The 20,673-nt window shown below is 54.7% G+C and overlaps 1 protein-coding gene across 1 annotated transcript; it reads left to right on the forward strand.

The window, feature by feature from the left end:
• Positions 1 to 1,558: 1,558 nt before the first annotated feature.
• Positions 1,559 to 19,380, forward strand: LOC309520512 (dnaJ homolog subfamily A member 1-like). The gene is made up of 8 exons (XM_082202400.1): positions 1,559 to 1,655; positions 9,732 to 9,948; positions 10,056 to 10,239; positions 13,238 to 13,342; positions 13,847 to 14,074; positions 15,799 to 16,029; positions 17,211 to 17,311; positions 17,736 to 19,380. Exons 2-8 carry the CDS (start codon positions 9,817 to 9,819, stop codon positions 17,949 to 17,951), a joined length of 1,197 nt encoding a protein of 398 aa, XP_082058526.1. The 5' UTR covers positions 1,559 to 1,655; positions 9,732 to 9,816; the 3' UTR covers positions 17,952 to 19,380.
• The last annotated feature ends 1,293 nt before the right edge of the window (positions 19,381 to 20,673 follow it).

Genomic DNA, 20,673 nt, shown 5'->3' on the forward strand with positions numbered 1-20,673 from the left:
CTCTTCCCCAGTAGCATGTTGGACGCCTTCCGACCTGAGGGGCTCATCTTCCAGCGTCATAACTTTTATATGCCTGTTGCCTTTGTCCATGGAGTTTTCTTGGCAGGGATACTGGAGTGGCTCGCCGGTTCCTGCTCCAGGTGGATCACGTTTGATCAAAACTCTCCACTATGACCCGTCCATCTTGGGTGGCCCTGCACAGCTTAGCTCATAGCTTCTCTGAGTTATTCAAGCCCCTTCGCCACGGCCAGGCAGTGCTCCATGAAGGGGTCCAAAGCAACTACTCTATTCCAAACTTAAAAATGGAAAGCATAATGCTGGTGGTCAACAAAAGAGGTTTAAAGACTCTCTCAAGGCAAATCTAAAAAAAGTAGTATAAACATTGACAAGTGGGAAACATTGGCCTGTGATCACCCTGAGAACAGCCTTTACCAAAGTTGTCCTGCCTTTGAAGATGCTCAAACTCAGGAAGAAAAGGGAGAATCGTGTTAAGAGGAAGGCACAGCTGGCAAACCCTCACCAGGATCAACTCCTGATCAGAAACCTCTGTCCCTACTGTGGAAGGACATGGTGTGGATCCAGAATTGGCCTCCGCAGGCATTTACAGACACACTGTTAAAACACACGTGTTCATGGAAGACAATCATACTTTTTTTTAATTAAAAAGGGGCTGGTACTCACCATGACGTTGTTACCGTCAGTGCCACCCTTTGAACACCTGAAAAAGGTGCCGGTGCTGCATACTCTCAAGGAGCCCCAGAAAAAAGGGACCGGCAGGCCTGGCTTTTTCCTCCGCGTTTGTTCCCCAAGGCTTCCTCACGCCTGAGCAGAGCTGCAAGGCAGTGGAGGTTCAGGGTGGGAGCCCCCCCTGCCCCACATTTCCCCGCAGCCCTTGCAGCCCGCTGCCCAGGGCAGCCCCCCGCCATGGAGCTGGCTGCCTGGCCTGTTCTGCAGAGCCCGCCTGGCCTTGGCCCGGCCTCCTCCGCAGGGTTGGGATTGTGGGCCCAGCCAGGACTTGGGGCCTCTTTTCTTTCTCATTTCTGAGGGGCCCCCCGCTGGGACAGCCGCTCTCTCTGCTTCCACGTCCATTTCTAAAATGCCACGAAGGCCCTCCTTGAGATTCCTACATTGCAGGGGGCTGGACTGGATGACCCTCGGGGTCCCTCCCCAAAACAATCATAATAAAAATAAATACAATCTGGGTTCTGGGCGCAAGTCTCCCCGGCAGCCCCGCCGCCTGAGGCTGAGGCGCATGCGCGGGAGAAAAAGGCGGGAGTTTCGGCGCTCCCCCCCCCCGCGCGCCCAACCGCCGCATCCCTGACGGCGACAAGTTCCCGCTCTTCTCGCTCAAACCGAAGGTCGCCCGTTCAGTGGCCGCCGTGCGGCTGACGAGCGTGGAGCGCAGCCAATCCACAGCCGCAGAGGAGGCCCGGCCGCTCTCGCCGCCGCCCAATCGCGGGGCTCGGAGGCGGGGCCTCTCCGGGCGCGAGGGAAGGAACACAACAAAACCCCGCCGAGTTTCTCAGGGGGAGGGGCGGGGCTTCCTCGGGAGGGCGGACCTTGGCTGCCTGCGCCGGCCAATGGGCGCCCAGCGGGGCGGGGCGGCGCTTCCAGAGAGTTCCTCTCGAGGAAGGAAGCGGTCGGAGCGGCGGAGGGTGAGTGAGGCGGGGGGGGGGGCGGGGAGCTCCTCGGACGCCTGGGTCCTTTTCCCTCTTCTTCCTCGCCACGCCCCTCCTTCCCCGGACGCCTGGGTCCTCGGGTGGGGGGGGCCGCCTCGGACGCCTGGGTTCCCCTCCTGCCCTCACCCACAGCCTTCTAAGGCCCTGGCTGGCTAGACTGACGTCTCTCTCTCTATTGATTGTGCTTCTTTATTTCATAAAATGTACACACCGCTAGAGTGTAAAACAACAGCCCTCAAATCGGATTACAGAAATATAAATAAATCAAGGAAAATATAAAATGGTACTTTGAAACATACGAAAAGTCAAAATATTAAAACAGATTTTAAGGATCTGGTTGGGCTTTCTAAACAAGAATGTATTTAGCATTTTAAAAAATGTATTTTTAATGTATTTTTAAAGAAAGGGGGGTTTTGTTTCTGTTTTCTTTTTTAACTAGGTTTTTATTGCCTTCGTTATTGTGTTCTTGCTGTTTAATCTTTGTGAAGTTTATTTTGTTGTGCCTTTTTAATTCTTAATTTCTTACTGTATAAGCTGCTTTTAAATATTTCACTGCGGGAGGTTCAGGATTTAGGGGGCAAAAATGCAGGCGGGGCTCTTCTGGTGGTGGCCCCTTGGAGGCTCCCACTCATGTGTGATTTTTCCTTCTTCATTAGAGGTGTTGAATAAACTTCCTTTATCACCTGATGAGAAACTAGGGCCCAGGAAATCTCCTGTAAATGCCATAATAAACTTTGTTCAGTCTTTAAGCTGGGGCTGCAAAAATCTTGCCTTGATTTCCGCTGCAACTTTGGCTACTTTTGAGGAGTCCTAGTTGGAGAGAGAAGGTCACACACAGAAAGCAAACAAGACATCCTGTTGTTGTCCCTGGCTGATAAGAGTCTTCCTTTCCTCTCCCAGACTCCTCCTCACTTGCCTCTGGAAGGGAGCCCAGCTGACCTCAGGGGGACTTGCTCCCAGCTCAGGGCGCACAGGATTGCAGCCTGGGTCCTTCTTGGGGGAGTATTCTCAGCATCGGGCTGCGAGCCATGATGTTTCAGCAGCATATTTTTAAAATGACTTGTTGCAGATCAAGCTGAAGCAAAATAGGCTCTGCCCGTGGGCAGCGTACAACTTCCTGTCTCTGCTTTAATTGTGTTCTTCCTCCATGCATCTTTCTTGGGCTTGGGCTTGGACTAGATGACCCTTGGCTTCCCTTCCAATTCTATGATTCTGTTGCTGAAGTAACCTTAACACTGTTAACGGAGAAATCCGAGGGCTCCCTTGGACAAAAAACAAGGACACCAGCCAGGAATGGCAGAGCAAAACAGCAGCCAGGAGGCCTGGTCTTGACGGAAGACTGTCGCGACAGGACTCCCACCTGCCACCAAGTGGAACAAGATGGGAGCCCCAAACAAAAGAGAACCCAAACTTTTATTAGCTGCTAATCCCCATGTTACACGTCCCCAAACTACATCACTAATACATCACGGTTACATCATGAAAGGGGAGGTCTGGTGGCACTAATCTGAGCATCCTGGACCCTGCCCCATGGTTCCCCTTGCCCTCCACCAAACACCCATAAAGTGTAGCAAAAGAGATATTTACATTTCCCTGTTTCCCAGCCAAGTTCATCACACTCTTTTGTCTTCATTGTTACTTGTCTGGCACTCAGGTATCAGGATGCCAGGGATTCTCACTCAGGCAGAGGGGCTGCTGAGGAGCTGAGCTCACAGGTCTAGATGAATTTCTGAAGTTTTCCCAGTGAGCCAGTACATAGATATAGTGGTACCTTGGGTTACATACGCTTCAGGTTACATACACTTCAGGTTACAGACTCCGCTAACCCAGAAATAGTGTTTCAGGTTAAGAACTTTGCTTCAGGATAAGAACAGAAATCGGGCTCCGGCGGTGTGGTGGCAGCAGGAGGTCCCATTAGCTAAAGTGGTGCTTCAGGTTAAGAACAGTTTCAGGTTAAGAACGGACCTCCGGAACGAATTAAGTACTTAACCCGAGGTACCACTGTACATTGATCAGGGAATTCTTACATTTGGTATTGTGCAGCAGAGGCCCTTTGAATAGGCAGGAAGAAACTGTGATGAAGTGTTTTGTGGGGACAAATCACAAAAGTCGCAAAAGGGATTGTGCTGATTCTGGTAGTGGGCTGCATGTGCATGAGATCTGCTGGAGGGGCAACCCCCCCCCCCGAACCTATACATAAATTCCTGCAACAACACACTGTCACTCTTTTTACACCAGTTTCCCAAGGATGATTCAGGTTCCTTTTCAGCCTTGACCCTCTCCATGGCGGGCCAAAAAAGACACTCCCGGATCCCAGTTGCTGGAAACCACAGGAGGGAAGCAGTCTCTTGTGCTAAGATCCTGCTTGCCAGTTTCCCACACAGCTGGTGGACATCCCAGGAAGCTGCGTGGTGGAAGACTCAGGACAGATGAAAGGAAGCCCTCATTCACACAGCATGGATTAAACTGTGGAACTGGCTCCTGCAGGTGGCAGTGAGGACTACCAACTTGGAAGGCTTTGAAAGAGAATTATACAAATTCATGAGAGCGGGTATTTATGGCTACTAGCCGTGATGTCTGTGCTCTGCCTCCTGAATAAGAGCTGCTGGGACCTGCAGGAGTGGGGGGGACGACCCACTTGTGGGGTTCCCACAATAAGCATCGGGGTGGCCACTCTGGTTAGCCCCCTCCAGCAGCCAGGCTCTCCTTCTGTCCTTAGGGAACCTCCAGTTCCAGAGGCAGTCTATCTTGGTTCCTAGATTCTTTGGGCTATTTGGCCACTGAGAACAGGAGGCTGGACTAAATGGGTCATTGGCCTGATCCAGCAGGCTCCTTGAGTGCTCTTGTCCTCTGTAAACTTGGCCCAGCCTCTGTGCAGATGCAGTATTTGAGGAAGGGATGCGGCTTTGTGGCAGAGCATCTGAGAGTCTGGGGTTCAGTTCCTGCTGGCGTCTCCAGGTGGGGCTCTGAAAGCAGCCTTGGAAAGAGCCGCTGCTGCCAGCTAGTGTAGACAGTCCTGGTCTGGGTGAACCAGCAGTCTGACTCAGTATAAGTAAGCTTCCTTTTTTGTTGGGGTGCAGCTGAGGTGTCACTGGCCGGCCCTGATCCTGTTGCTTTAGGGTGCTGACTGAACAAACAGGATGCAGCCCGGCTGGGAGGGGGAGGGTTGTCCTGGGAGTCTTGCTCTCCTGCTTGCTCCGTCTGTCTCGACTTGAGCAAGAACTGAAGCTGACTGCACCAGATTGCAGCAGCTGATGGAACCTCTGAGGAAATCTACTGCACCTGCTCCTTTACAAAATGGGGCAACCCAAGGCACATTTCCTAGCATTGTAGAAGGGTCAGAAGGGACCTTCAGAGTCATCTAGTCCAACCCAGTGCAGGAATCATCTGGCAAGGGGCCACCCAGCAAGCAGTTGTGCAAGGAAAAGCGACCGCAGGCGCCCCTGCCTGGGCCTCCATCGCACAGCCGTGCCCAGAGCTTGTTCCAGGGAGGCAGGGAGGTGCTACTGCTGGCACCTCAGACGCTCACTCCGCAGCCACAGTCTCCGCGTGCTGTGCTGGTCACGCTTGTGGGAGCCTGTGGTAGCGCCTGGGCTCTTTCCGGGCGCAGCTGCAAGCGCCCAGAGAACCTGTTTGGCTGGATGCCGGCCGGGAGAGGAGCAGAAGCCACTCTGGGCTGGGGCAGCTCCACAAACCTGCCCTAGAAAGCTGTTTCTGCTCCCAGCCGCTGAGAGGCTCCTGCTCTGCTGAACATGAGGCAGTGCGTTCCTATTTAAATCGACCATTTATTCAGAACCATGAGGACTGGAATCTTGCTTTATTTTAAGGGGGAGGACTCTAGCTGAGTGCAGTGTTAAAACTTAGCCAGGTGCATTTTGTCACAGGTCCAGTGGTGACCACGTGGAGATCTCTGGATGTCAGGCTGGCGACTGGGGAAGGCAAAATGTCACTTAGAGAAGGATATGAAATACTTTCCTTGAAGGTGGAATTTGTCTTTATTCTGGATTGCTTTATTTGATGTTTTCATGATCTGTAAACTGCTTTGAGATTTGTTCTTCAAAATATAAAGCGGTATAGAAATAACAACAACAATAAATTTTCTTGAAAAAAAGGCACCAAGACATTCCATTCTGGCGACCGTAACCCAGGTTCAAGGTGCCATTTGGCAATTAAATTATCTGTTTGAGTTTCTAATGCTGGCTGAGTGGCAGAGCACGTGCTTGGCATGCAGAAGGTCCCGGGGTCCGCCCCCAGCAGCATCTCCAGGCAGGGCTGATTCCTGGTCTGAAACCCTGGAGAGCTGCTGCCAGTCCGGGTAGGCGATACCAAGAGCAGCCTTGTATGTCCTCGGATGGATGGGGACATAGGAGGCGGCCTCATAGTGAGCCAGGCCGCTGGCCCTTCTAGCTCAGGATTGCCTGCCCTGACTGGCAGCAGCGACTCTCCAGGCTTTCAGACCAGGATTCAGCCCTCCATGGAGATGCCGTTTGGGACTGAAGCTGCCTGGCTGCCTGCGACCTTTTCTCCCAACTGGAGGGTGGAGCGGATGGCCGGCTCTCCTGCCCAGTCCTTGGGTTTCCCCAGAGTGAGATAGCCTGGCCTCTTTTGGCCGAGAGTGCAAAGCTGTGCCAGTCAAGACCAGGAGAGCTCCTCCCACGTTTCCTTTGAGGCCTGCTTGGAACCATGTAGAGAATTCCTTTGAATGGAAGAGCCTGGCTGCTGCTGGATCAGGCCAAAGGGGGGGAGGCCTCGAGTCCAGCCTCCTGTTCTCATGATGGCCGACCAGGTGCCCCTTATGGGACGCCTGCAAGCAGGGTCCAAGCGCAAGAGCAACTCTCCCAGCCCCTGGGATTCAGGAGCCTGGCTGCCGCTCCGCTCTGGAGGCAGAGCATGGCCAGGGGACCAGCCGCCCTCCATAGCCCTCTCCTCCAGTCTTCCAGCTGGGTGGCCTGGCTGCCTCCTGCAGGAGGGAGTTCCACAGTTGAATTCTGTGCTGCATGAAGAAGTCCTCCTTTTTCTCTGTCCTTTATCCTCCACGTTCCGCTTCCCTGGGTGCCCACCACTTCTGGTGTCGTGAGAGGGAGAAAACCTTTTCTCCTGGCACGGGGCCAAGTTTGCCTCTGCCTGCTTTTCTCTCTCTGCTTTCTTCATGCCGTGCATCATCTTATAAACTTGCAGCAGGTCGTCTGTCCTGTCGGATTTGTTTTAGCTCATTCACGAGTGGAGCGTGGAAGGCGGACAGGGTGTTGCGTTTGGTTGAAAGGCTTTCAGGAACAAGGCTTTAAAGTGCTGAAGTTGAAAAGCTTTAAGGAACAAACAAATCCCTGCCTTGCATTTGTGTTGCCTTTGTTGTGGGGCAGGATCAGACCCTGAAATCTGCCGTCCCAAAGCTTTTCCTTGCCGACTCCCCTGTGCGCTGCTTCCAGTGTGGGGCAGCGTTTTGTGCCCACGGAGGAGCCTCAGGCCGGCCAGGTGGGGCATCCCTGCACACCCAGCTTTGCCTGGGAGATCAAAGGCCCAGCGTGGCCTCTGTGCGCCTCAGAAGTGGCTCTCGGAGTTCTTGGCTTCTTGCTTGTTCAGGGTAATCAGGGAAGAAGAGTTTTTCCCAGGCTCCCTCCCCGTCTGGGATGCGGCTTGGCTTTTCTTGCTAAGCATTACGTGTGGACTCCTGGCAGCCCTCCCATTCATAGGATCATAGACTTGTAGCGTTGGAAGGGGTCCCATGGGGCATCTAGTCCAACCCCTGCGTTTGCTCACCTGGAGTCTCAGGAAGTTCCCTTAGACCGTATCATCTTACACTGGGCGGCAGCAGTGGCTCTCCAGAGTTACGGAAGCAGGACGCTCCCAGCCCTACTCAGAGATGCCTGCTCTGCCCATTGAGCTGTGGTGCTCCTTCCCCAAACCTCACCCAGGCAGGCCAGGATAAGTGAATGGGCTTGCAGCCCTGTTCACGTATTTATTTAAGAGCCTTCTTACCCGCCCTTCACTGCAAGGTCCCAGGACGGGTTGCAGTGACATAATCATTCCGCTAAAGACAAGAGAGGTAGGGCAGTTTGTGGAAAGAAATGCAAGGACTCTGAGCAAAAACAACAAAGCAGGAGGGCTGAGCCCCACACAGAAGGGCTGTCCCAGGGCAGGTGCACAGGTGTGTCTGCCACCCATGGCGGGACCTGACTCAGGGTGGTGCCAGACGCATCTCTGTGGGGTGAGAGGGTCACCGCTTAGGGGCAGCGACAGAGAAGGCCCCCGACCATCATTCCCTCCACTTCTGCAGCTGACCGAATGGCCAAAAGGGCCCCCCCCCGACTTACAGCGGGGCCCCAAGTGACTTGCCCAGTTTTCTGCCCTCCGGCAGGACCATACTAAGCAGCCCCTGTTGCTTGGCACAAAAACCGCTTCCATCTTCTTGAGTGCCCTAGGAACCCAGAAAGAGCCTCCTGGATCAGGCCACCTCCCATCTATTCCAGCATCCTGTTCTCACCGTGGCTGAACAGGCAATCCACAAGCAGAATTCGAGAGCAAGACCCCTCTCCCCGGTTGTGGTTTCCAGGAACTGGTGCTCAGAAGCCTTGCTGCTTCCGACAATGGAGGCGGACCATAGCCATTGTAGCTAGTAGCCCCTGAGTCCGAAGCCCTGGAGAGCTGCTGCCAGCCAGGGCGGACATTACTCAGCTGAGTGGACCAGGGCTTTGACTGGGTAACCTCCGTGTTGGATGATCTCCGGCCCCTTCTTCTGTCAGCTGAGTTGACGTTTAGCATTCCTTCAACAGTGGAGCAGCCCACTCTCCTCTTTCGGAGGCTTTTAAAATCGAGATTAATCAGGGATCCTTTAGCTGTGGTTCCTGCAGTGCAGCGGGGGTTGGACTAGATGACCCTTGGAGGCCTCCCAGCTCTACAGCTCTATGCTTCCATCAGCCCTGGACAGCATCTGTGGCCCTCCAGGACTTGTGGGGACGACACTGTCACGGCTGAGCCTGGCTGCTGGGAGTTGGGAGTCCAGCAGCCCCTGGAGGGGGCGGCACCCAAGTTTGCCAGAGGGCTTTGCAGAATGAGGCCCTTCTCCTCTTGCAACCAGTGGCCCCTCGGCTCCTCTTGGGCAAGGCCTTCGCAAGGGAGTTTTTCTGCTGACTCGGTGCTGCCAAAAGAGCTGAGGGAAGCAGGGCACCCAGAGACCCCCCTCCAGCTGTTTGGAGGAGTTTTGGGCAGAGAAGAGGGGGCAGCCCACATGAACCACAGTCCTCTGCCTGTGAATGCTTCCAAGGGCTGGAGCGTGGCCCTTTGGGGCAGGCCCATCGTGATTTAAAGCGATTTGATTTAAATCATATCCACCCTGCTGAGCTGGATGGGCCCGTGGTCTGATCCGGTCGAAGGCAGCATCCTCTGTTCCTAGATGGACCTATCGGTCTGACTCTTCCTGAGGAAGATGCCCTTGTTCCCCGATGAGGACTAGAATCTTACTTTATTTCCAGGGGAAGAGAGTGACAGGCGGCCCTGGCCAAAGTGTGCCACGGGCGGGCGCGGCCAGGCTGCTTCGTTAGCAAGTGGCAATTAAGGCCTTAAAGGAGGGCTTGGTGCGCTGGGTTGCGCAGCGGACGGAGAGGAAAGTAGGGCAGGGGAATCTTGCTTGGTCTGGGCTTTTTTCTGGTGCTGCTGCTGCTGCAGCTCCCGTCCCACGCCCTCCGGGGCTCAGGAGGCATTCACGCTCGCCCTGTGAGGCGGGCAGGTAATCAGCACCTTTGGGATCTGACGCACTCAGCCCCGCCACGCCCTCCTGCTTCCTCCAACCGGTCCGTCCGCACAGGGAAGAGGAGGAGGAGGCGCTCTTAATTGGGAAGCCGCAGCAGCAGGGCACTGGCAGCCCCACCTGCCTGACAGGTGTCTGTTTGGGGGAAGAGGGCCAGCGAGACTCTCGGGGAGCCAGCCCAGCCATTAAAGGGGCCGCTTCTCCTTTTACTGCCCTCTTCCCTCTTGGATCTTTTGGCAGCCAGCATCCTGGGGCTTTCTCAAGAGCTGCTTCTGTTTTCCTGAATGACCCCCAGGTCCTCTCTCTAGGGCAGAGGCTCTCTCTGGGCTTGGACGGGTGAGCCAGGGGGACTTGACGCTGCCGGGCGCTGACCGCTGAACTGCCTCAAGGAAGATGGTGAAGGAAACCGGGTACTACGATGTGCTGGGGGTCAAGCCCTGCGCCACGATGGAGGAGATCAAGCGCGCTTACCGGCGCCTGGCGCTGAGGTACCACCCAGACAAGAACCCCAGTGAGGGGGACAGGGTAGGTCCGGGGGCTGGGCTGGGCTGGGCGGGCTGGACTACATGACCCTTGGGGGTCCCTTCCGGCTCTCCCGTCCTCTGACTCGACACCTTCTCCCCCCCCCCCAGTTCAAGCAGATTTCCCAGGCCTACGAGGTGCTGTCGGACCCCCACAAGAGGTCGATGTACGACCGCGGGGGGGAGCGGGCCATGAAGGAAGGCGGCAGGGGCGGCTTCGGGCCCCCCATGGACATCTTTGACCTGTTTTTCGGAGGCGGGCCCCGCACCCACGGTCCCCGCGTGGAGAGGAGAGGTACTTGGGGGCGGGGGGGGGGCTTTGCTTCCTCTGGGAGACAGGCTCTTGCTGAGAAGGCTGCACTTGGAGGAGCAGAGTCCGGCTCCATTGCCATTTATTTATTGAACCTTCTACTTTCCTGCTCAGGAAGTTCTCACCCAGACACCTTCTTTGAGTTCTAAATTTATTTGCTATTTTTAAGCGTTTTGAATAATCTTTGGTGTCACCTTGAGACGGTTGTATAGAATGAATCCTGAAAATGGAAAAACAGAAATGAATCTTGTGGCCACTTTCCGTTTGGGAAGGCGGTTTGTGGTTCACGGGCCATAAGGGAGAAATGGGGTGTGGGGACGGCCCCCCCCCCCCACTGAGGGATGGCAGCAGCACCCTGAAACTTGGCTGCTTGGTAGTTCGGAGGGAGGGGAGTCCTTCTAAGCCAGGCGTGGGGGGCCCCAAAGGCACGCTTCCCACCCCTTCACCCCTGACCTGTTCCACATCGATATTTGAGTGTGGCAGCCCCTGCTCTGTGGAACCCCCTGCCTGTTGACGTCAGGCAGGCACCATCACTGCGTTTTTTATGGCACCTGCCAAAAAACCACATTTGTTTAGACAAACCTGTATCCAGACATGTAGAACGTTGGTGTATGCTTGTTTTTAGTTTATTCCTGATTTTAATTTTAAATGTTTCAAATGATTGTTTTTGCTGATAAATTTTATTCCTTTCTTTGTAAACCTCCTGAGGCTTTTCTTTGTGTGCAAATTTTGTGAAATAGATGCAGTGCCTCCCCGTGGGCCCCGCTAGCTGCTTGGGCTGGTGGCAGTTGGACTCCAACAACGTCTTGGAGTTCCACCGATCCTCCATCCCTGGCCAAAACAAATCCCTGAGAGCTGATGATCTGCTCTGGCCTTCCTGAGGTCCATTGACACGGATAGGCTCACTGAGGCCCATTGATCCCAAGGGTGCGACTGAGTTGGACCCCTGCCATCACAGAGCAAGGAGGGATGTGTTGCTGTGCTTGTTTCAGATTGAATTGTTGTTGTAATGGATGTATGTTTTTGCTTGGTGCGTAGAATCAGGCCACCCAGCCCAACCCCTTGCAGTGCAGGAATCACAACCATAGCCGTCAACGTTTCTCTTTTTTTAAGGGAAATTCCCTTATTCCAAATAGGATTCCTCGCAAGAAAAGGGGAAAGTTGACAGCTATGATCACAACTAAATACCCACGTGGCGTATGCTGCTGGAGAGAGGCTTTGAAAGATCTGAAAAGACGTTTAGGAACGCCTTTATATTATTACTAAAGGTATTCCTATTCTGCCTGGGATTCAAGGCGGCTTCTGACATTTAACAACATCATTCTAGAATACAGAGTAATAAAAGCAAGCAATAGTTAGAACACAGATAGAACCAGTCATTAAGCTGCAGCGATTTGCCCAGCGGATCTGCATCGCCTGCCCCAAAGGCCTGTCTGGACAGGAAGGTCTCAGCCTCTGGCGGCAGGATAACAAAGAGGGAGCCAGTTTCGCTTCTCTCCGGAGGGAACTCCACAGTAGTCATAATGAGGATAAACACCAGTCCCTTGATTTCAGTGGGTCTCCTCTGAGTAGGCCTTGGTGGCTGGATGTAACCCGGAGGGTGGGGGGCTGTGCTGGTGCCCCCTTTAGACTGGCCGAGGCTGTCCTTCTGGTCCTCCTCTTCCTTCCAGGGTGAAGGGTGTGACTCTCCTCCTCCCCCCCCCCATCCAAGCTCCCAGTAATTGCATCCTGTTCCCTTTAGATCTCTGCCTAATTGCCCTGAGTAACCCTCTCAGAAATGCTGCCTTCCTGCCGACAGGGAGCTTTGCAGCTTCAGGACGGCTGCCATGTGGCCCTGGGGACTTCTCAGCAGCCTGCAGGTGGGGACATTGGATGGAGAAAGAGGGGGTGATATCGCATCGCTCCCTCTGCTGATCTATACAGGCCCCTCTGTGAGAGCCAGACTTGCTGAGAGTGTCAGACTTGGACCTGGGTTCAAATCCTCCCCATCAATCCTCAAGCGCTCACTGGGTGTGACCTTGGGATAGTCTCAGCCCTGGCCTCCCCCACAGGGTTGTTGCTGTGGGGATTAAATGAGATGGGGCAGAGCCATACTGTTATAATATTTATTTATATCCCACTGAGGGTGACTCAAGGCTGCTTACAGCTAAAATAGGAACAGCTAAAAGCATTGAGGGGTGGGAAGCAATAATAATAATAATAATAATAAACCAATTAAACATTTAGACATATAAATAAAATACCTGATCTGTTAAAACATACGGATCATTACAATAAAAGTATACAAGCCACCTGGAGCTCCTGGGAGCAAAAAGTGGGACAAACATGCCAATAAATGAATCAGTCAGTCCTGGTGGAAATTCCCTAGAGGGTAGTACCCAAAGCAGTGGATTCAAATGACAAGCAAAGAGATTCTGACTGATCACCAGGAAGAACTTTCTGAGAGTGCAAGCTGTTCCACAGTAGAAAGGACTTTCTCAGAAGGTGGTGGACTCTTCCACCTTGCAGGTTTTAAAGCAGAGGTTAGGTGGCCACCTCTCAGTGATTCTTAAGTTTATTTACTTTATTTCATAAAATTTACACACCATTGGATTGTTAAAAGCCTTTGATTGTTAAGTGACTTAAAACAGTAAAATCAAGAAAAAAACTACCACCCTACTTTAAAACAGACAAAAGTTAAAATACTGAAACAGAATAAAATTAACTCAACTTTCATTCTAGGAACAACTGTTTAGAAATTGGTGCCTGAGTTTTGAGTTTTCCTCCTCCCTCTCTGTCCCTTTTCCCTTGCGTGTCGTGGTGGGTTTTCTTTCCAAACAAGACTGTCAGCCTGCAAGGAGGAATGGTCTTGCTTTGATCGTATGTCAGCCACTCTGGGAGCCTTTGGGGATGAAGAGCAGGACGCAAAAGGCCCCAAATAAACAAACGGTAGCTCCTTGGTGAACAGCAAGAGGTTTCTGATGCTTTGGCCTCCTTGTTTCAGGGAAGACGGCCGTCCACCAGCTGTCGGTGACCTTGGAGGACCTGTACAATGGCGCCACGCGGAAACTCTCCCTGCAGAAGTCCGTCATCTGCAAGAGCTGCAACGGTGAGCGAGGAGGGGGCAGGAGTGTGTGGCGGGGGCTCCTTTGGGTGATGGAACTCACTCCCGCAGGGGGCGGTGAGGATCGTCAAGGTGGACGGCTTCAAAAGAGGATTAGAAGACAAATTCATAGAAGAGGAGAGGGCTTCAGGGGCCACTGGTCAGGGGCAGCAATGATCCTGAATCCCAGGGGCTGGGAGCTGCAGGAAGGGAGAGTTGCTCTTTTGCTCGGGTCCTGTGCTTAGGAGCTTCCCATTAGGGCACCTGGTGGGGACGGGGTGTTGGGTTAAATGGCTCCCCCTGGACTTCATCCGGCAGCCAGGCTCTTTTTAGAGTTTTGTAGAGCCTCCAGGTCCAGAGGCAGTCTATCTGGGTTCCTAGCTTCTTAGGGCCATTTGGCTGCTGAGAAGAGGAGGCTGGGCCTGATCCAGCTGCGCGGCTCTCCTTCTTGAGACTGTCAGATCAGGGACGGCTTCCTCCCGCGCCAAGCCCTTTCTGTTTCCTTCCCAGGCCGTGGAAGCCGGGAGGGGCTGGACACGCGCTGCCCCAAGTGCCACGGCTCTGGCGTGGAGGTCATCGTCCACCAGCTGGGGCCCAACATGGTCCACCACATCCAGACGATGTGCTCGCAGTGCAAGGGCCAGGGGGAGTGGCTGAGGGCGCTGGACCGCTGCCTGGCCTGCAACGGCAGGAAGGTCATCCGAGAGAAGAAGATCCTCAACGTCCACCTGGACAAAGGTGAGTGAACCCCGCAAGGTCTTCTCCGCAGGGCTGGCAGGGGCAAGGCAGGGGGAGAGCCTCTCCGCCCAGCAGTGGCACCGAGGGGCAAATTGGGGGGTCAGCTTCTTCCTTGGGGCTTGTTGTATCACTCTTGATGCCAGGAAGTGAGAAGCTGGCCGGCACCTTTTGGGATTGTGCATGGTCTGCCTGGATGGAAAGGGAGCAGAATTCATAGGGTCTAAAGAGATTTGGTTACAAGAAAAACCCGCTTTCCTTTTTTTAAGGAGAAAATGGAGCCACATTTGGCCCCTCAGAAAAGCGAGGCCTCCCAAACTTGTTGGGTTTCTATCACACCTTTCCTCCAAGGAGCTCCAGGTGGCAGACCCAGGTCTCCCTCTCCTCCGTTAACCCCCACAACAGCCCTGCAAGGCAGCCTAGGCGGGGAGCAGGTGACGGGCCCAAAGGCAGCCCCTGGAAGCTTGGTGGCCGGGTTGGGATTCGAACCCTAATCTCTCCCAGGTCCTGGTCTGACCTCCAGTCGCTGGGCCACCACTTTTTCTCTCAAAATGGCTTCACCAACCAAAACGTCACAAAACTGCAGCAAGCTTCTGAAGTTTTTTTTTAAAATGATGTTTTAATTGAATTTTGTTCTCTAGAATTAGGGGGTGGGGAGGGAAGAACATAAGAGCTCATGGAAGGACAGAGATTTGGCTGGATTTTTGTGTAGGCTTGGCTCCACGGTGGGGGCGGGGGGCCGGCTGAATCAGTCCCTCCCAAGCCCTGCAGAAGCCTGCTTGCCTGTGCCTGGGGATGAAGTCTCCATCTGGTCACACCCACGCCTGGCATAACACCATCTCTGAGAAATGGAAGACTGACTTGTCACCCAGCCCTGAAATGCTGCTCAGAGAGCGGCCTCAAAAGCACACTTAAACGGGGAAGCTGCCCTTGTCTTTTCATTTATGGGAAGAGGCCTGTTTTATGAGATGCCATGCTCCCGGCCTTGATAAAAGGCAAACCCAAGCCCCAATTATTTATTGATTTTTTTAATAAGTCTGGCATACCTTCACCCAGAGATCATAGGGTGGTTTACATCATAGAAACACAAAATGCATAACATAAAAATTAAAGAATATCTTCCTACCAACGCTTTCAAAAGGCCATATAGGGTTTAATCAGCTGAAGACCTGGTTGAAGAGGAACTTTTCCACTTGGGGCCTAAAGGTTTATAAGGAAGTCGCCTGGGGAGAGCATCCCACAGATGGGGAGCCACTGCAGAAAAGGCCCTGTTCTCGTTTTGCTGCCCTCCAGACTTCTCATGGAGGAGGCACACAGAGAAGGGCCTCAGATAAGAATTGCAGGGTCCAGGCTGTTTCCTATGGGAAGAGACGATCCCTGAGGCATTGCAGTCCTGAGCCATTTAAGGCTTTATACATCAGAACCAGCACTTTGAATTGGGCCTGGAAACTAATTGGCAGCTGGTCCAGCCGGGCCAGGATTGGCGCTCTATGCTCCAACCACCTTGACTCCGTGAGCAACGTGGCCACTGAATTCTGCACCAGGTTCACAGTACAGTGTCAAAGCAGGCAAAATGTCCCAATCATTTTAAGTGTCTGTTTTGTGACAATGCCAAGAGCCCAGCAAGCCAGTGCAGAAGGAGACTGAGAGAGAGAAGGCAGCCGGGCCAGCCGTGGTGGTGGTGGTGGTTTTCTGGCATCCGTGCAGCTCTCTCCTCCCTCCTGCAGGGATGGCCGACCGGCAGAAGATCACTTTCCACCAGGAAGGCGACCAGATGCCCGGCTTTGAGCCTGGCGACGTGGTCATCGTCCTGGACCAGAAGATGCACCCCATCTTCCAGCGCCAGGGCAGCGACCTCATCATCAAGAGGGAGGTGAGCTTGGTGGACGCCCTGTGCGGCTGCCGGCAGATCATCCACACCCTGGACAACAGGAAGCTGCTGGTCTCCTCGCGGCCAGGTGAGCGCAGGCGGGAAGAGGGGATCTGGGCCTGTGGGGAGAAGGAGCCACGTTTGCCCATGCGAGTGAAATGGAGAAATAGCCCTTTGCTTTAAGCAGGGCCTGGAATGCTGGGAGGGGGCTTCTGAGTCACAAAGGGGCTGCCAGGCTTCAGGAGGGAGGTGTTTGGCATCTGCCTGCCAAGCCTGTGGACTTTCCTGCCCTGGCCTTGGCCCTCTGCACGCGCCCAAGGGAGGCTCTGGGAGGTGGAGAAGTTGGTGACTGGCTCTTCCTCCAGGCCTGGGAACATCAGAAAGGGGGAGGCGGAGGAGGAGCCTGCTGGATCCCACCTGCTCCAGCATCCTGTCTGCACAGGAGCTGACCAGGTGCCCATCATGGGAAAGCCCTGGAGCCGGGCCTGAGGACAAGGGCTCGCTCTCCCCTCCGGCCATTTCCAGCAACGGCTTTCCAGAAGCAGGGCTGCCTCTGACTCCTGGCGAGGAGCCATCAGGGGCCCTCTCCTCCTCTGTGAATTTGTCCCATCCTCTTTTAAAGCCATCCAGGTTGGTGGCCGTTGCTGCCTCCTGTGGCAGGGAGTTCCAGAGTCACGTGAAGTGTAGTAATTATACTTGTCAGAGTAGTGCCGAAGTTGCCCTGGGTCGTTTGACCCTTTTTAATAGTTCTCTTTTACTCTCCTAGAAAAGACTGTGCAAGATAGAGTTTAAAAATAACATGACTTTTACTTGGTATGCTGAAACATATTTACTTGAATTGTGTGTGTGTGTGTGTGTGTGTGTGAATGTGGCTAATATTTCTGAGGCACAGAGCAGCATAACACAACACCTGCTGCTCTCACAGTTAAAGCTCCCTCTCGGCAGACAATTGATGGTGAACGTCACTGAAAACACTTCCGCCTGTGGTTGTAGCATCAAGGGATTCTGTGCTAATCCCCAATGTCCACCTTCAATTGATACCCACCACTTCCAGTGTCATGAGAGATGGAGGAAGAGGGAGGAAACTTTTATTTCTGTCCACAAATGTGTGTTTCCCTCCTGCCCCCTCTTCTTCGCCTTTCCTGTGAATGAAGAACCCCCAGGGGCAGCAGCAGACTTTCTGCTTGGGGGAGCCTCTCCACCCCCTTGGTCATTTGGGAGGCCCTTTCCTGCCCCTTTCCCCAACTCTGCCCTCTCTGTGCCCCTCAGGGACCATCATCAAGCCTGGGGAGGCCAAGTGCATTCCCAACGAAGGGATGCCCATCTACCGAAATCCAACACAGAAGGGGAAGCTGATCATTCAGTTCCAGGTACTGGGGACGCCGGGGGGGGGCAGGGGGGCATTCAGGCTTAATCCAGAGCGAGAGGGACAGGGAGCTGGGAGGGGGACTTGCTGCAAACCAGTCATCCACCATTCTTAATAGAATTGTAGTTGGGGTGGATCTATTCCAGTCCCTTTGCAACGCAGGGATCTTGTGCCCAACGTGGGGCTCAAAGCCACAACCTTCAGATTAAGAGTCTCATGCTCTTCCCAGCTTATCGTTCCATATCCTCTAAGGAAGAGCTTTCAGAGGGAAAGACTGGGGAGGCGGATTCCCTGGAAAGGAGGTGGGCCCTCTTTCGTTGGAGATTTTTAAGCAGAGGTCTGTCAGGGATGCCTTGGCTGGGATTCCTGCACCCCTTGGGGTCCCTTCCAGCTCTCCCGTTCCCTGATTCCCCCCCTCTCTTGCCCAGGTGAAGTTCCCGGACCCCGGCTGGCTGCCCCCTCACCAGCTGCGCCAGCTGCAGTCCTTCTTCCCTCCCCGCGAAGAGGTGATGGCCACAGAAGACACCGAGGAGGTGGAGCTGCGGGAGCTCTTCACGCAGCCCCACTTCCAGGAGAGGGGCTTCCACCATGAGGACGACTTTGAGGACCCCATGCGCCACAACGTCCAGTGCCACACGTCGTAGCGCCGCAGACTGAGCCCCGCGGGGCCTTGGGGGGGCTGGCAAGAGGCCTGGAGGAGCCCCTGTCACAGCGCCTGCCAGCCAGGGACAGGCCAGCCCCACTCCTGCCCCTCCCTTTCCTTGCTGGATGTGCCTTCAGCCTGAGTTGGGGGGGGCTGGGGACCCCTCCTGGCAAAGGGCCCCTCCCTGGCCTCCGGCGCCATGGACTTCGCCATCATTCCTGACCCTGTTGCCTTGTTTCCCCCGTTCCGGAAGGGGCAAACTCTGGACAGTTTTTCAAAGCGGTTGGTGAGCCCCAGAGCTCTCCAGGAGCCCCTAGGGGGTGTGGGGTGGTAGGGTAGCCTGGGGGTGGGGTCTTTCCTTGGATGCTGGGCTAGGAGGCCAGAAATATCTCCTGTTTTCCCCCTTTGGTGCAGCCACATAACTCCCTCCCGTCCAGGGCACCTGGAATTCAGAATCCCAGAGGGAAGGATGGGCTGCCGTCACTCCTGACTCTGCATCTGTTTGCCTCCTTGGCAGTTTCTTTTCGTGCTGGGCCTTGGTGCGTAGAATGAGGGGCGTCTGCAGTGGGGGGGGGGCAGCAGGCCTTGTGGGTGACTCTGGGAAGAGGTTGGGGGCAAACCACGCCCAGTCTCCTTTGCTTTCTGAACCTGTTTGGAGACACCATTGCACCCTTCTCTGGGGGTTTGGCGCTCCGTTTTCATCGCAGGGCTGGGCTTCCCTGAAGGTGGCGGGGTCCCACTCTGGCCACTTCTGGGCCCCCCAAACTGTCATGCCCTCCTCCTCCCACCTGCTGCCGTCCTGCAGAGGGTTGGCACCTCCCTGCCCAGTCACCAAATGGAAGCAGGTGAGGGTCGGTTTGGCAGTGGCCAAACCCCACATCCCCCCTGGGCTGGGACTCCTTACTGAGGCTGCTCCAGCCCCCAAACCTTGCCCCCCACTCCGGCTCCTGGGCTGGCTGGAGCGGACCCCCCTTTTGGGGAGAAACAACTATTCCCCGTGGGATGGTTTTGTGGGTTTCCTTACTCCGAATAACGTGTGTGTAATTTCAAGCACCCGAAAGGTCTCAGGATGGCAGCTCATCCTTGCCCCCGTCCTGGGAGGCAAGAGACTCCATTTACATGCGGGTAACTGAGGCTGGGGAGAAAAGGCTCTGCAGAAGGATTAGGCTGCATATATGTGAGGGGAAAGGCGGATTTGGGGGTCTGTGCCCCCATGACTGGAAGAGGCTGGGAGCAGGGGATGGGGATCACGCAGGGCTTCTGGAATATCTTGCTGAATGGGGAACGATAGAGCGTAGGTTGGGTGCTGAGGGTCTAAATCCGTAGGCAAGCAGCTCATCAGGAAATCGGAACTGCCTGAAAACAAGTTAGGTCTGTATCTCAGTCTTTCTTTCTGTGTCCTGTCGTAGAATAAAGAGCCAAGATGGATATTCACAGTGTGGTGAGTCAGGAGAGTTTCAGAAAGCCTGGTTTGGCCCAGCCGGGCAGGGGGATCCCACTCCCCAAAAACTGGGACAGAGCAGCTCCGAAGGGACAGTTTTTGTCAGCAGGGGATGAAAAGCTTTATGTTCTCCCTCTGCCTGCATTGAAGAGGGCTGGACTGGATGACCCTTGGGGTTCCCTCCAGCTCTACAATTCTGTGATTCTTCTCCCCCACCTTGGTGCTCCTAACTCTCGGACCTCCCACCGTTCACTTTCGGTCTTATTTTTAAGCACGTTAATTGAAAAAGGGCTCCTGGCTGTGCTCTGCCGTCAGAGCGGGAGGCAGCGATGCTTCTCAAGAACTCCAGTTGCTGTAAACCTCTGGAGGAGAAAGGGATGTCGTGCGCGGGTCCTGCTTGCAGAGTTTGAGGATCCTGGACTAGATCCAGCAGGGATCTCACGTTCTTATGCTTCTGTGTGGCAGCAGATGCCAAGAGAAGCAATATGGCCAGAGGCATGGCTTGCCTGGCCCCTAATCCTTGGGGTGGGGGCTTGCCCCATGCAGTAGCAGTGAGGTCTCAAGGGGCAAGGAACCCGACATCTCGGGGGAGACAGGCCAGCCTCAGCAAATGGAGCCACACTCCTGCCTTGAGTCCTGCTCAGAAACACAGGGAAGCCCAAAGGCAGATGGGTCTTTGCAGGGGGAGAGGGGACCCCAGAGAAGCCCAGCGACCCCGCCTGCCTGCCTGCCTGCCTGCCTGCCTGCCTGTGGTGGCCCTGCAGTGCCAGCCGGGGCCTCCAGAGGGCAGTGTTGGCTCAGCAAAGATCCTGGCTCGCTTGCAGGTGCTTCGGGAAGGAAGAGGCTGCTGGCCAGGAATAGTCCGGCTTCGCTTCTGCTCCAGGAAGATGGAGGCGGCTTTTCTGCTACCCCAGAGGAGATGATGGCAGCCAATGGGTTGCCTTGACCAGAAAGGCGGTTCCAGCGGAAGACTGGGGAGGCTTTTCTGAGAGCAGGAGCTGTGCTCCCCCTGAAGGTGGTGGTCTCCTTCCTCGGAGGGCTCTAAAAGAGGCTTCAGCTGCGTTTCCTGCATTGCAGGGGGTTGAGCTGGATGACCCTTGGGGGCCCCTCCCAACTCCTGTGGTTCCCCAACCTGGTGCCCTCTGGGAGTTGCTGGGCTGCAGCTGGTCGGGGGGGGGGTGGCAGCTGCAGTCCGGCAGCATCCGAGGGCACCGGGATGGGGAAGGCCGCTTTGCCCCCATTTGCATTCTAGAACATGGGTTGGGGGGGGGCAAAGCGGGGG

The sequence above is a fragment of the Podarcis vaucheri genome (assembly GCF_965113315.1).
Source record: "Podarcis vaucheri genome assembly, chromosome: 16".
Lineage (NCBI taxonomy): Eukaryota > Metazoa > Chordata > Lepidosauria > Squamata > Lacertidae > Podarcis > Podarcis vaucheri.